Source organism: Seriola aureovittata, chromosome 14 (assembly GCF_021018895.1).
Source record: "Seriola aureovittata isolate HTS-2021-v1 ecotype China chromosome 14, ASM2101889v1, whole genome shotgun sequence".
In the NCBI taxonomy this organism is placed as follows: Eukaryota; Metazoa; Chordata; class Actinopteri; order Carangiformes; family Carangidae; genus Seriola; species Seriola aureovittata.
In genome coordinates this window covers 3,750,379-3,766,635 of record NC_079377.1, presented here as the reverse complement: position 1 = coordinate 3,766,635, position 16,257 = coordinate 3,750,379, and the positions used below count along the sequence as shown (strand labels likewise).

The following is a 16,257-nucleotide window of genomic DNA, read 5'->3' as shown; positions in this document are numbered from 1 at the left end:
CACACTGTTCAGCTTTGTTTTCTTAAGTTTCTAGGTAATCTGTTTTGCTAAAACATCTGGTCAAAACTGCCTTTGTGCCTCTTCAGGACAAGACCTTTTTAGTCTGAGACAATTTTTCAGAATTCATGTGGATTAAGGGAGCTTAGCCTTTAAGGTTTAACATTAATGTTATCTACTTGCATGAGCAGTCAATTTTGACTAATAGCTATGTTCTTCTTTGAGGGGAAAAGCCAACAACAATCCTTCTTCCCTTGCATGACCATGTTTTGATTCAGAGTGTTCACAGAGAGGAGGGGCTGTTCACAGATGGGTCATCAATGTGCTCGTGAGAGAGAACGACATCTGACTGGCCAAGTGTTCTGAACGCACCAACAGCAGGGGGTGGGCTATCAGATTGACGAACACATATTATTATCATTATTATTATTTTCTCATTTACATGTAAATACTGTACATATACATTGTATTGTCAAAGATATAAGACATTAAGTAAATAGCAGCACTTGATCCCACTTAAGGGTCATACGTAGACCTTTGCATTACCTATGGCTAGGCCATCCATGGGCCTTGGGCTAGGGTCATCTGTACCCTTTGGGTTATGGTTAGGGTTTGTCTACAGTCATCAGAATTGTGACTCGAAACCTTAGACTGTAAATAAAGATGGACGTAGTGTCCATGACGTCCCCCACAGGTTTCTGAGAAACAGTTTTGAAGCTCAAAGTGAGCTACTCCACTGTCGCCATCTTGGCACCGTCACCACCTAACTCTTGGGTAATCCAAAAATAGTAAAGGGGAGGGGCGTGTGTGAAGCTGAGACTTCGGTGCATACCAGTTTGTGGCAAGTATACGCTCACCCACCTATCAATCAAAGAGGCCACACGCTCAGTTATACATAACTTTAGGCCTTAACAAAATTTAAACAAGTGAGTTATATCAAAGTTCATACAGTTGTCATGAAGAAGGAAATTTGCTATAAAGACCAAAGCTGTTTTCGTACCAGTCTGTAAACATGTTTATTTCTCCTGTAAAGTTGGACATTTTAACATGGGAGTCTTGACCTGGGAGACTGACTCACTTTTGGTCTCAAGTGGCCATTAGAGGAACTACAGTTTTTTGCACTTTATTTTTCAGACCCGGAGATTGACGATTGCTTGAACTGACTAGAGTCCAAGTGATGTAACTGAAGTGTGCAATGCAGTACACTTTTGTACAATGAGACTAATGGGTTTCAAACCCATTCATAAAAATATATCCAATACGGTATGGAAGTGAGTAAAAGAACTTTCCACTTAATTATCATTACATTCTGTTTCTTTTTCTTATGACCTGATGACAGCACACAGCACACTGCTCTGACTCTCCACACTCTCTTTGGTTCTCTGATGAATCAGTAAAGGCCTTTGTTCTGTACTGTACATCAGTTTAAGTTCTATAGCTGGGAGCCGCTGGCAGGACCTGTCATGCATTAAGAAAGCTCTTGTCTCATTATCAATATGGATATCTTCACCAGAGGGTAGACACTGCAGTGAGATAACAAATCATTCATCTCGGCCGCACATGAAAAATAATTTCATGGGTGCATGACAACCTGTAAGTCCTGACAAATTACAGCACCAGCAGCTCAGTCAGTAAACGCAGGCTATTTACAAGTAAACAAAAGAAAAGCTGGGGGTGAAAAATACAGTGCTGAGAGGAATCACATTTCATTTGACTCACAGCCAGGACACTGTGTCTGGGAGCACTGCAGCTCAGTCGGGTAATCAACTCTGACTCCCTTCCCTGCAAACAAATAGGTGAAAAGTGAATTGTGTGTACACACAAAGACTCTTAATGATGAAGTATATGAAATCCATTATGGATGTTCTCGTTTCCTGCCTCCTGCCCCGCAGAAAGAGCCGTCATTGTGTTGTTTGCGCACTGGGACGAGTGTTCGGGTGGCTGGGCCGGGTGTGATTTTAATCAAGCGTATTTTTATCTGTGTGTTATTAATATGCATGGCAGAGGCAATTGGAGAAAGGGAGGGAAGAAATGAGCTGGGAGAAAATGAATGAATCAAATTAGAGGGGCTGCGGATGGGCTATGAAACTGTGATTCAATGGTGCATGATATGTGTGCAGGTTGAATGGTTTATGTGTTTATATGAAAAAAAAAAACATTAAAGAGATGAAGGTGCATGCATATTGGCTGTGTGTAAATGTGTGTGTGGCTGTCTGTGTGCATATGAAGCTGTGTGATATCTGTGAAAATATCTGCAGACCTTCTTTCCACCGTGGGAACTAGCTGTCTGTGTGTATATACCATTCATGAAGTCGTGCGTTTTATATAAAACTCCAATTTGTGCACAAACCAATTTTTTATGTGAAATTCCAGCTGTTTTGTAAATTTAAATCACAAAGTAGTGATATACTGTAGGTTTTTTGGGAAGTACATTTATTTGCTTTCATACCAAGCGTTACACGAGAACAAAAATATAAATCTCATGTCTGTGTGTTAGATACACAGTACACTGACTATAACTTAACATCTACATACAGATGGTGGAACTATTTCTTGGCAAACGACAGCCTGGTTCACTGACTGTGTGCAGCTTACTGAAGTCTTGCCAAGTGAGGTACCATTGTGCCTGTATAGAGACCACAACCTGAGCTCACAAACCAAGTCTGGCAACTCGCAATATAACCGTACACAATGCATTGAAGTACTGGGTGGATGGATAAATTGTTACGTGTAACATAGAAGGTGCATTGTATGAAGCTTTAGTGCTGTTGGTAGGAGTTATTGTGTCTTGGGTATATAATATTTTCTCCACCATGTTTATCTCAATGAGTACAGGCCACATATTAGAGACACCTCTCATTATAATCAAATACAGTTCAGCAGCACCGCAAACTGCAAACATTAAAATTATCATAACTTTAAAGCAGTTTCAACACAAATTCAACATTATAACCTTCATTTATGGGAAGGCTGTTATTTTAGAATACATTTTTACAGTTTTAGCTCGTTTTACCTAATGAACTGGCAACTCAGTGTATATCTCACAGTTCACAGTACATCTATGGGTTCAACTTTCAGTGGTGAACCACCACTACATTTACTGTGCAGGCTACAGGATACACAATCTTCGTGTGTGGACTACAGGAGGAATTAACGCTCCTCAAACAAAAAATGTCAACATGCTAAAGGATGACGTGATTGGATCATTAATGGCAGATCCGGGGTAAGTTTTCCCTAACGCCTTACTGATATGTCTAATGACTAATCAGGCTGGTTCCAAATCAGTTTGCTACCATGTGAAAAAAAACCCATATGCATAATTATGGCATATTTTGGTGAGGTTCATTATTACTGATTGTGCAACAATCATGGAGCTAAATTACTGTTAGCTAAATGTACGGAGTTAACTGTTATATATAGTATATATAGTAGTTCATAGTAGTATATATAATATAGTAATAATTGTACACCAGAGGTCAGTCACACCAGATGTTCATAAGTTCAAACAGCCCAGTTATGACATGGGTGTTTCATGCATGACTTCATTAAAACAGGTTACAGCTCACAAACTAGTTCTTATGTAGAGACTAGTTAAATATTTACATCCACTAACTACCAGGTGGACACTTTTGACCTGAAACCTGATAAACGCTGGCTAATAATGATGTAAATCTTGAACATTACATTACTAAATGAGTAAATAACATTTGTTAGGTTAACTCTCTGAAATACATATAATTCCCTATGTATGTAGACATGAATAGACCAAACCCATAGTTATATTTACAAAAGACAAACAGTATCTCCTGAGCCTCTGAAATTGCAAGTTTAGGAAGTTCTCCTAGTTTGTGATTCTATAGTGATTTCAATAGCTGATTGGTTTTGCTTGGGTTGTTGTTTCCTGCACATTAGGCTACTATATTCTTTCCTATCGAAGACATTTCCTAAGATTTAATGGTGCAACCTGATTTGGTAAATCACTAGTTTGAAACTAGTATTCATGAGTAGCTGGTGCAACCCAATCCAGAAACACATGTTCACACAATTCATTGGCTTCATTGGCATCTTCACACTCTTGGAAAAACATACATTTCAAGGCATGTTCTAATCCTGAATATATCCTAAGTCTTGGATAATAACCAGTAATCAATATGTTGATAGACAATATTCACAGACTAAAAAGAGAACAGAAACCTCCACTGTTGCAACATCATCAATAATCACCACGTGACTGAAAGCACGTACACCTCATCATCATCATCATCATCATCATCATCACCATCATCATCATGTGCCCACAGATATTAATTATTTAACAAAAAAAAATTGTTCAGGATTTAAAATTTCTGAGATGTAATCGCACCTCCTCTGCAGACTGAGAACACACATGCCCTTTGCAAACCTGTCACAAGACCTGAAGACAGAACGTGTCCATTTCATTTGAATAAAACAGCTTCAGTTTAACATAAATGTATCCTGGCCACTGTTACACTGAGAGCAGAGAGCAGAGGGAGAGTGTGTAGTCAAGCTGCCAGTTCAGGAGAAAAAAAAACAAAACAGCAGAGAAATAAGCGGAGAGCTGGTGTATAACATCTCTTTTACATTTACACTGGCCCTTAAAAGCCTTCAACCTTTCCGCCACCTCCCTCTCTCCTCCATCCTCATCCTTCCACCAACCCCCAGCACGGACATTTTCTCTCAGCAAAAGTTCCTCTCCTTCCTGCTTTGCTTCACTGACATAACAACCCCCCTCCCCTCCCTTGCTTCTCCCACTACACTGTGTAATTATGATAATTGCTCATAGGGGTTTGAGGAAATTGAATTGCTTATTTCGCTCTGGTTCCTTTATTCCACCAGTTTCTCTTTGTGCCACCTCCCCATCGCCCACGACTCTCTGCAGGCATGGAGCCCGCTGCTTGGACACTTGATGAAATAAATCCTTCATGTTTGCATGCCTGTGTCTTTGGACCATTTTATCTAAAAATAGAACGTCTGTTAGCCAATTCTCAAACACCAGCTGACTGCCCGATTGCATGTATTGTATTAACACTATGGCAGTATAATTAAAAAGTCAATTTCATTTCAAGCACAAATTTTCAAAGAAATTAAAAGTGAGCACATTCTTAAAGTTTCTGATTCAAAATTTAGAAGATCTTATTGCATTTCAGTGCAGCAGTGGAGTTCCTGAAAGCCAAGCCCACCACATCAGAACTAATAGATTAACACTAGACCCCGTATGGCAGCATATGAGAGAGGTGTGCCTGAGTCACACTTCAGTCACACAGCAGAGAACATTTGCCACAGTACCTGCTCCCTAAAATAGTCACTGTGACTGCTGTGGCGCTCTCAGGGCCGGGGGGAGTTCAATTATTCAAAAAAAAAAAAGGTCTGACGAAACTCTGGCCCGGTTGACAGGCTGCTGCAGCTGAATCAAACAGCTCTGCCATGCCGCCGTCAGCTGAAAGTCCCCTCAATCCCCAGAGTCAGCTTTTCAGGAATGAAGAGGAGGGGAAAAGCGCTGCTTAATTTTATTGATTGCTTGTTATGCAACTAACTCTGAACGGGTTCCTCCACTGAGAAACTGACCCAAAACAGAAAGGATTGGTCAATACTCTCAGATCAACCATCAACAAAGAGAGCTTGAAGTGTAATTTCACAGGATAAATCAGCTTTATCAAAACTTTATTTTTATCATTTTGTGTTTTTGGCTTTGTTATGTATGAAAACACTGTACTCACTAAAGTAATTGCTGAGATCTGACAGAGCCATGAGTGTGATTATATAATCAGATAACAAGTCAGATTATCACATCGTATATACCAATGTCTCTCTTAGTGCACAACTACGGTAAGAACAGTGGGTCAAAGTTGAACCCAGAGTGTTCAATATCAAAGCTCCATATTTTACACGTTCCCTGTGTTTTATTTGAAGTGTTAATCTATAAGAAGATATATTTTTCAGAAGAGAGGAGGCTCTCAGACCTCTCTTCTGATTGGCTGACTGTTTTCTCAGTAAATAAAAATAAAAATATAGCAGATTTCAGGTAAACACTCAGAAAAAACAAATCCTGCAAGGTGGGATGGTGGGTCCAGGTGGGTGGAGCTTGGGGCATGGCTGAGGGCAGTGACTGCTTTGTTGTGACATCACAAAGTTACAGAAGTCCTGACGGCTGGTTTTAAGGCTCAGTTTCTGAATACAGGCTGTGTGCATTTCTCTGTGGACTGAGGCTTTGATACTTTCACAGTATTAATATAGAAGCTAGACCTGCGTTATAACCAAACAACACATGGACATCTGCCTTTATACTATATTGGACCTTTAAATAAATAAGACATTATAGATTAATATATAACCTGTAAAACTATCGATTTGTTAAACTCAGCTCTTCTATTCCTGTAGCAGCCTGTTTCATTTAGGTGTGTTATTTCATAACACCATTGTTTTAATTCATAATGCCACTGTTCATCACAAGGTCTCTGTCTGACAATCACAACAAACAGGACAGAGCCAGGTAGGTGGTTGACCGTCCGCTCATTCAGACCAGAGAAACAGAAATTAAAATGACTGCCAATAAACATAAAAAGAAAACAGGATGAAAAAAGACTGAATTAAAATGGCCAAGCAATGATGTTTCATCGTTATACATATTTATTACGGCTGAACAATATGCAAAAAAATCATATTGGGATTATTTTGACAGATATTGCGATTGTGATATGAGTCACGGTTATAGTGGGAATGGCTATTTTTTTATCTTACCTTCCCTGGAAAAAAAAATTAATAAAAATGATGATAATGTGATGTTTGCTGGGGCCTGCACCAAATAACCATGTCCCCTTACATCTGGAGAATATGATTTGGCACCACAATGCTTCATTTATGGTCTGCAGTGACACATTTTATCTTTATCAAAAAATTGCAGCTCCAGCAATTTGGATATTGCACTTGGTCATATTGAGATTTTGATAATATTTAATTGATCAGCCATAATATATATAATGGATGTTACCCCAACAGATAGTTTGGGTAATAACATTGTTAATCAGGTGGTTTATTTTAAACCTCTCTGATTGTCCAAATGCTCATATGAGACGTCTCTTTAGTGATGTTGAGCTCAGATATTAACTTGGTTATGTCAACACTACCCGGAGGAATCATAATCAAAATAACAAGAAAACCAAGTTTAAACTGTAAAATCTCTTAAAATATCATGAACAGTTCATTATCATGAACTGTGAGCAAACGGAGGAGTGTGCATGAAACTGCTTTTTTTTTGCTACTGGACTACCAAAATAAAATCTAATCATCAACCTTGATTTCCCTTAATCACAGAAATCCTTCCACTCTGCTGAGATGATTCACTAAAATAACCAAAAATCCATCAATGGGGCCTTATTCACTGTGACTTATGTAGCTTCTAACCCTACATCAATTCCCTTAACCTACATATAATGGAGTTTTATAGTCCAGTGAAGGTTTAAATGTTGTTTAAGAAGCTTGTCTATCCGAACATGAACACATCTCTGGAAAAAAACTGAGTTGCCCAAACCTTTTGAATGAAAATAGTCCAATTTAAAGGCGACCTTGATTGAGGGAGGTCCCCATGATGGCAGCACATTGACTCCTGAGGTCAAAATCACCTTAAGGAACAAACAGGAAATAGTGTGCGTTAAGGGCCATTGCAGCGGCGTTGCATAGGGGGCCATTAAATTGGCACTCTTGTATTTGCTGACACTCTATTGACTGCGAGGAGGCAACTCAGCCCTAACATGTCGTGTGCATAATCAACCATGCCAGACTGAGATCTGACTACTGTGCGGAAACGGAGAGTACTCCCTTTAATTCTCGTCTTCATGCTAAACGCCTTTCCACCTGATTTCTCCCTAACTCTGCTGCCAGAGAGTAAAAGGGGGAAACGCAGGGAGGCTTGTTAAACATTTGCTACGTACCAATGTTTTTTTCATAAGGGGAGGAAGTATCGGGGGGGGTAGGGGTTGGTTGTAACACATTTTTGCTCATTACTCTGCGGCAGTTTGTGGCCCACTCTTGGAGTAAAACAGCCTGGATAGCTTTCATGTAATCAACAACCCAGAGTCAAAAGTGGCGCTGATTTTTGTTCCAGCTGCAGTTCCTCGTCGGTTAATTGGACAACTGCAGGTCAGGTATGCTTTGCTTTTTGCTCCACAGTAGCTCATAGAAGGACAGAATTGGTTAAAGTCAAAATATTAAATCATAAATTCTTCTTCTCCATGCTTAAATCAATGTGGATTTAACCCCCCCAAAAGCTATGAGCTATGAGTCTAACCTGTGCTCATTTCTAAATACATTAGCAGTTACATAATTCTACTGTAGCATATCCCAGCTGTAAGGAACTGAAGGTGTTCATGTCTCAATGTTACAGTTAACTCTACTCTGCTGAGTTCAGAAGCAGAACCATTCGATAAAAAACTATATTTATTTCTAAATATGGTTTTTAAATGGACAACATTTACGTGCTGAGCCGTGGTGGAAAGATGTAGGTTTGTTACCACGACGATCACCAGCAACACAGTCTGCACAATGAGAAACACTTGATTAGGCTACCATAAAGAGTTTTTGATGTCCACCCATTTCATCACGTATCCAGGTTTGTCTACACAGGGATGTTTCAGCTCCTTCTCTAACTTGTTTGTCTTATTCCTGTCTGATGAAACGAATGCCTTTTTATTTCAATCAGTGCGCCTGTCCACACGAGCAGAATGACTCACGCTCAGTGACGTTCACTCATTTATACAGCACACGTGCAGCTGTACATATATATTCTCTTCCATTTGTTTTATTGACTAGACTGAGCTCCAGTAGAAAATGAGCCCAGAGGTCATGTGTACAGCAGTCTATTATCACCCATAGTTACGTTTTGTTGCTAGGCGACATCTAGTGGCCGTAGAAACTATGACAGGAGCAAAGGCAAAAGTGTGGAAACGTAGTACAGGAGAGCGGTGTTCGATTCCCATGTGAAAGTTGGGGAGCTATTTCATGGATTGTATCAGAGGGTTGGAAGAAAACAATCTGTGTGCTCTATGGAGTAAGGGGAAATAAGATAGGACAAGGTCTGTGGTTTTCTGTAGTTATGAAGGTGCATCATGGCTAGTACACAGAGCCATAAATCTTGCTGTGTACATATGGCAGTATTGTATTTAGATGGGCTTCTGAACCATCATTGCATCTCATTGAAAAACTCCCATTGCATCACTACAGGAAATATCATCACAAGGGGGTCGAGGTAAAATAATATTTTAGTTGCTTGAATGTTGCCTCAATCGTTTTTTCTTCCTGAAATGATATAAGGCTTTCTAATATGAAGCTGCCACCCACTATAAGTACAGTTAGTGCCATCAGTCTAAAGCCTGCAGACAGCTTCTGCAGGTTATTTCTGCCATATGACAGCCTATTATCTCTCTATGACAGGCCATTACCTGCACAGAGGAGCTGGGTAATGAAATAGGCAGGAGGACAGAGAGAAGACAGTGTGCTATCAACAAATCAAACAGATGCTCTTTACACTGAGCCGCCGGAATCGAACACTGAGACTCTGTGAGCAGACTCAGCTCGGTGTGCTGGGTTCACTAGTCAGGTTATTTTTTTTTCACCCTTGTGATGTGTTCAGGGATGTGACGGAGGGTAAAACAACCTAAAGTCACCATATGATTCTAGTTCAGGTAGGATTTCTTCAGCTTTAACCAATGTGCAAAATGAACTTTGTCTTTTGTTTTTTACTTTAGTGTTTTGTGACTTGTCATGTTTTAGCTTAATATTACCTGCCTGGGGACTGTGGATGTAAATTAGCATTTTTGCTACAATCTCTGCATGTTCACATTGAGTATTTTATACTGATGTTCATTAACTTGCATTGTCCCCATCAAACAAAAACAAACCAATAAATAAACTTTGATTGATTAGATGGTCATTTGGTCATTTTTAACCACATTTTGTTGTAACTGGACTTTCAGCTCAGCGTGATGGATTTCTGTTCTTCTCATAAACAACATTATGTAATTTTTAAGAACTTGCTACTTGTGAGCATCAGACACAGAGACTGCAGTTTGTCCTCAGCTCAGACCTTCAGAGCTAAAAAGCGTTTAATTGATTTATCAATTTGTAAAATGTCAGAAATTTGTTCTGCAAGTGTTTGTTTGTTGAGTCTGCTTCCAGCATCTTAAATGTGATGATTCATTATTTTGTCCCCATTCATTTTGCACATTGTACATTATTGTATTATATTTATATTTCTAATTATAATTTTTTCACATTTTATTGTAAATATTTAATTGTAATTTTTTCTATTTATACTTCAGCTATCTGTCTGCAGTACTTTGCTTTTTCCTTCTTTATTCTTTTTCCTTCTTACTAAAGAATGTGAAACCTACTTGGCAATAAACCTGATTGTGATTCTAATTCATTGCAAACAGGCTTTTCCTAGGTTTTGGGCTGTTGGCTGGACAAAACAAGCAAACTTAAGGGATTTAGGGAATTGTGAAGGGAGTTTCCTGCTATTTTCTGATACAGTATAATTGAGAACTAACTGATTGAAAAATTAATTGTCAGATCAAGTGAAAATGAAAATAATCATTACTTGCAGCTGAGACGGTGCCATTTACCAGAAAACATTTAGAACCTCTCAGCGACTTGAACTGAACTGTCCCCTTAAAAAATATGACGTAATGCTCAGTGATGTGCCTCCGTCCCAGGACCATCTTTATACCTCATTGATTCACAATTCTCTCTCGCTCTCTCACCCCACTTCTTGTAATCAGCTGACTTCCGGTGTTTTCTGTAACCAATCAGATCTCGCCATGATCTCAACCAGCCAATCACGTTGTCACTGTCAAACTTTAAAATCTGTTCTCCTCTCTCCTGCTGAGTTCACGTCACATCCAGATCTCCAGCTTCTCTTCTCCCCACCACCAGTGTCTAGACCTGTACTGTACTTCTCACAGCCTCAGCCCCCATCAAGTATGATGACATCACATAGGGGTCTAATCGGCTGAGACTCTCACTTTTCCTCTCTTGTTTTGCACATGGCAATAAAATTTGTTCGTTGACTCAGAATGAAGTGTCTCCTGACTGAAGTAATGCTAGTCTGCAATCACTCAAAGTGAAGCTGTCGACGTGGACGACACAAGCACAAACGCTGAGCCTCAACGGGCGCAGCTTACACCTAAACAGAAATCAGTGTCCGTCATTCGGGCACATTTAGTGATGCAGTGAAATGCAAGCACTGCAGAAAAAACTAATTTCAGCGGCCAAAGGTAACACCAACTATTTGTTGAATCACTTGGAACAAGAGTGCATGGCTCAAAAAGCCAGAGAGAGATAAGCGCCAAAGTGAAATTTGAAATAATTGTGATATTGATTTGGAGTCATATTGCCCTATACAGCTTATACATCTCTGCTAATCAACCAGACTTCTCTATAGAAGACATCCAACACACAGCCTGAGAATCCAGATGCAGAGCTCAAATAAAGTGCATCAAACTTAATGTAAACGTGCAGGGTTTATCTCCCTGTTTGCAGAACAGATGGAGATTGAAGAAAAAAGCCTTCATAAATCAACATGTTGCAACTTTCACTCTGCAAAGAGCCAATAACAGGCTGGAGTAGAGGTTTGAATGTGCTCACCACAAAACGCCTCCATTAAAAATCACCAGTCTCTTTTTTATCTATCACTGAATCACTCACCCTGAAGTTGAGTTTTACCGTGATACAAACTATATCCCTTCAGTTTTAGCTCTATTATTTCAACACCAAGTTCTCGGCTAAACGATATAAAAATGTTTCGCATTCTGATCTGAGGCCAGAAATCTCTGAATGGCAGTAATCAGAAGCAGCGATCAGCAATCAGAGAAGCATTCTCTCCGAGTGTTTGTGCATTTAGGAGAGTGAGAGGACTGTTTTGTTGCTGCTGCTGCTGACGCCGCTGGTGGCTTGTCTTTCTTCATAATCTGGACGTCTCGAGCACGGCGTACCATTTAAAATAAATGACAGCTGATCGTTACCAGTGATGTGAAAAGAGATACCCACACATGTAACATGCAGCAACATAAACAAGCTCTCAGATTCACACAGGGACGTATCGGTTTGCTGGTACACTGGATCGACACTGGCATATCATCCAGCCTGATCAGATCTGCAGGCTACAGACCGTCGATATGTTTTAGTCAGTGTTTATATATCAGAAGATTTTTAGAGTCTCATATTAGTTTAAATGCAACTTGAGAGGCTTTTTCATCCAGATAAAGGCGAGAATTTAAGAGCACGAACCCTGGAAAATACTGACAATATAAAAGTAAAAGTCATTTCACTTAATCACCCCCTGACAGTAAACACACACACACACACACACACACACACACACACACACACACACAGGAACACTGCTGCTTATTAATTCTGTGCTGGCCACTGGATCAGTAGAAAATTGGACAACATCACCATCGTCTCTCCATCGTCTCTCTTTCTGTCAGCCAGTCCTCCCTCTTACTCTTCAGCTGTTTTGTCTCTCGCTCGTTTCAGTCTCCACTCAACTCCCACTCTCTCTCTCAGTGAGCATGCCCCTTTGATGCTAAGTGCAGTTTTCACCAGACGCTCCACTGGAATACATTGGTTTAACAATGGCCTTCCAGGTGAATGGAGCGCTTCTCAAAATAAGGTCGGGAGTCTCCCATGGGTTTTTTTTTTTTTTTTTTGGTTTTTTTTCAGCAGGGTTCCAGTAGGATCCCATCAATATGAAGAAGCTGAATTTCAATGTTTGAATGCTCAAATGATCCCATTTGGGAAACGGCTAACAATGACTTCTCCTGTGCAGCATACATAATGGTGAGGAGCAGCATAACACAAAAGTAAGAAATAGGGGAGATAGACCCTTTAACCTGATGGTGCTGATGCTAAAGGTGCTAAAGCAGTAGCCACATGCTATTAAACTCTCTCCCTAAATCTGTGCGACAAAATCCGATGAAAGTGGGTTTGCAGGGATGTTTGTGCGGTTTTTCAGATTTCACATGTTGGAGCTTAACACTTATACTCAGGTGGAAAATATCTTACATTACAGTAAGCTACATTTAATCAAGTAATATTGTTCAGATAGCCTATTCAATTTATCTTACATACAAAATATATGATCAGCAAATAAGATGTGATGCAGCACTGCTGGATTAAGCAACCCAACACACTGCTGGGTAGACCAAGCGAAGCTGGAGGAGCATAAACCCCAGTGTGTGAGGATTAATACTTAAGAGTTGAACCTTTCAGTTGTAAAAGAATGTTTCTTCTTTCCGTTACACTGCAGCGTCACTTGAAGCAAAGAGGAAAATGTCTCTATAATTCCAAATGACAGAATGCATGACTATTTTTCTCATGGGTTTCAAACACTTTCTAACTCACTTTTTAATAAAACATCCAAAAAACAAAAATCTTATCAAATGGGGGTCCATATGTTCCAATTTGTGTCAGTTTAAGGGTCCTTGAGAACCACTGCTCTAAATGATATATAAAAATGATCATATATTTTAGGTAGGCCTATAAGATCATGTCTTTCAGCTGAGAAAAGTTTAAGAATTCGTCTAGAAATGCTGTGAGTGAGCCACACTTTCCTCGAGCTCTCCGCACAGTGACGGGGAGCGACCAGGACACACAGTGAGAACACAGGTAACATAAGAGACGTCCGGTTACCTCTTCGAACAGCTCCAGGCTGTAGGTGTTGTCGTCATCCGCGAAAAAAACCACCCCGGTGTCCCGCTTGTTCCGGTGCTGCCGGAGCCACGCGAGAGCCACATTCCTCTGTTCGGTGGCGCGTGGCATCCCGGCGCGCTTGAACCTGCGGGGAGTGAACACATGCAGGTGTGTGTACGGCACGCCGCACCGGGCCAGGAAGCGCGCCACCAGCTCCGTGCGCGTCGTAGAGTCCTCCACTACGATCCAGTGGAACCGGGGCACCTGGCGGAAGGCGTGGGCCAGCCGGGTCAGCTCCGCTTTCTGCACCGGACGGGTGTAGGTCGGAGTGATGGCGTAGATAACCGGCAGGGCAGATTGGTTCTGGGTGATGCCGACTCCCGGTGCGCCGGTCCGGGGTGCACGCTGCGTCCTGCCGGTCCGGCCGGCCGCCGGAGTCCGGATCGTCCTTTTACTGTCGATATCGATCATGATGATGACAATAAGGACCCAGGGCAGCAGGATGAAGAAGCGGCTGAAAAACACTGATTTCATGGCGAGGCTGAAGTTACCGTGCGCCCTCTCTCTCACTCACTCCCATCACAAACAGAAAAGCCCCGACCGACCGAACGCAACTCCAAGAACCCGGTCCTTTTAATCCTGTGGTTAATTCCTCACAACCAAACAACAAAAACCAGCATCTCAAGTCTATTTCAAACTATGGGGCTAAAGCACAAAACCTTCCGCTGCGTCCCCCGTCCCAACGGGACCGTTTCCCCGTAGTCCCCCTCCTCCTCCTCCTCCCTCTCTTCTCTCGGATGGGACTTGAGTGCTTCTTCGTCGTTTCTACCCTCCTCCGGCTCACTCTCTCGCAAGCCCCGTCACATTCCCATATCCAGCCGTCGTTTAGTGCGAGGACAAAAACAAGCCGGAGCTGCCCTCCTTGCAGCGGGCGGTGATAACCCACCGATGTGCGCCGCCCCGCCGAGGAGCATCACTTGGCGAGGACGGAGCGCTGCTCTGAGTCTGAGGATAATAAGGCAGGAGGGGAGGAGCAGGTGCAGAGCAGAGGAGGGGAGACTGGATAGAGAGGAGAGAACCTCGGGAGAGATAGACATACAGAGAGAAAGAGAGAGAGAGAGAGAGGAGAAAGCGAGAGAGAGAGAGTGAGAGAGAGGGGAGGAGAAAGGGAGAGCCTTGTTATGTTGTGTGCATCAGTGTCCTCTGAGAATAAACCCAGCTGATGGAGATACATAGAGACACAAAGAGAGAGAGAGAGACGGTAGCTTATGCTGCCAGTGTTGTTTGTCAAGAATAAATTATTTAAAAATAACTTGACATGAGAAGTAAGAGACACGGATGGTCCCAGAGTGCCAATTGTACAATGACAATCTGGGTTTCCTATATGTCACCACCATAGGGAACCTTGGATGATCCCCTATGGTGGTAACACACGACAACATTTAATTTCATTAGAACACAGACTGGTTGCAAACCTGCTTTTCACTCTGTTATCCCAAACTAAGGACAATAAACAACTCAAACATCGTTTAAAAATGTCTGGATAAATAGTTAAGAAACAGCTGTGGGATTTTCTGATACACACACACACACACACACACACACACACACACACACACATACATATGCAGGTCTAGGTTCTATATTAATACTGTGAAAGTATCAAAGCCTCAGTCCAATGCACACAGCCTGTATTCAGAAATTGAGCCTTAAAACCAGCCGTCAGGACTTCTGTAACTTTGTGATGTCACAACAAAGCAGTCATGATCAGCCATGCCTGAAGTCCACCATCCACCCTCTGAGAGGCTCAGAGCCTCCTCTCTTCTGATTGGCTCACTGACCTGTTGTTACTAGAGCTCCAGATAGAAGCCTGAGAGAGGAGATGTAATGCTACATTACACAATGGTTAGTACCATCCAAGTAAATTGATTGGATGAGAGTCATTCCATGAGTGCTGACATAGAGGACAACAGCACTTCTTCTTTTAACTACATGTATCACTCCGCTTTACAGCTGTTCTACTAACATTGTAACAAACTTTGCAAAGATAAAAGTACTTCCAGCAATGACATTTGAATTAAATGATGTTTGATTGTCAGAAGAAGATGAAGGGACGAAGCCTGGATACTTCTGCCCATACCTGAGGTAACGTGTAGACAGAGTAGCAAGCTAATGTGCGCTATGCAGGACAGGAATATGTTTATGTATTGCTTAGCAACAATCTGATACCAGTTTGTTTTTTGTTTTTGTTTGTGACATTGCTTAATTGAGATGGTTTTTGGTTCTCACAAATACATCTTCTTATGGATCAACACACAGGAAAAGTGTTAAATATGGGACCTTTAACTAAAACTTAAGTGGCTCAAGTTTGTGTTTTGAAGACCTGTCGACCTAGGACACCGGAAGAGTTGGGATTTTGTTTCCATATTAAACCCACAGGAGATCACAAAGATGTATAATCCCAGGATGAGACGACATATCAGCCCACCCAGACCCAACAGATGAAAACCAATGGGGATGAAAATGGACATTTTATCGCATGTAGCATGTCGT

At 41.3% G+C, this 16,257-nt stretch overlaps 1 protein-coding gene across 1 annotated transcript in view; it reads right to left on the bottom strand.

The window, feature by feature from the left end:
- The window catches only part of b3gat2 (beta-1,3-glucuronyltransferase 2 (glucuronosyltransferase S)), a 60,272-nt gene extending 45,353 nt beyond the window's left edge, over positions 1-14,919 (bottom strand). Inside the window, exon 1 of the mRNA XM_056395344.1 lies at positions 13,705-14,919. Coding sequence (XP_056251319.1) covers positions 13,705-14,238 — 534 coding nt within the window. The 5' untranslated portion in view covers positions 14,239-14,919. The remainder of the gene's footprint in view (positions 1-13,704) is intronic.
- Between the last annotated feature and the right edge of the window lie 1,338 nt (positions 14,920-16,257).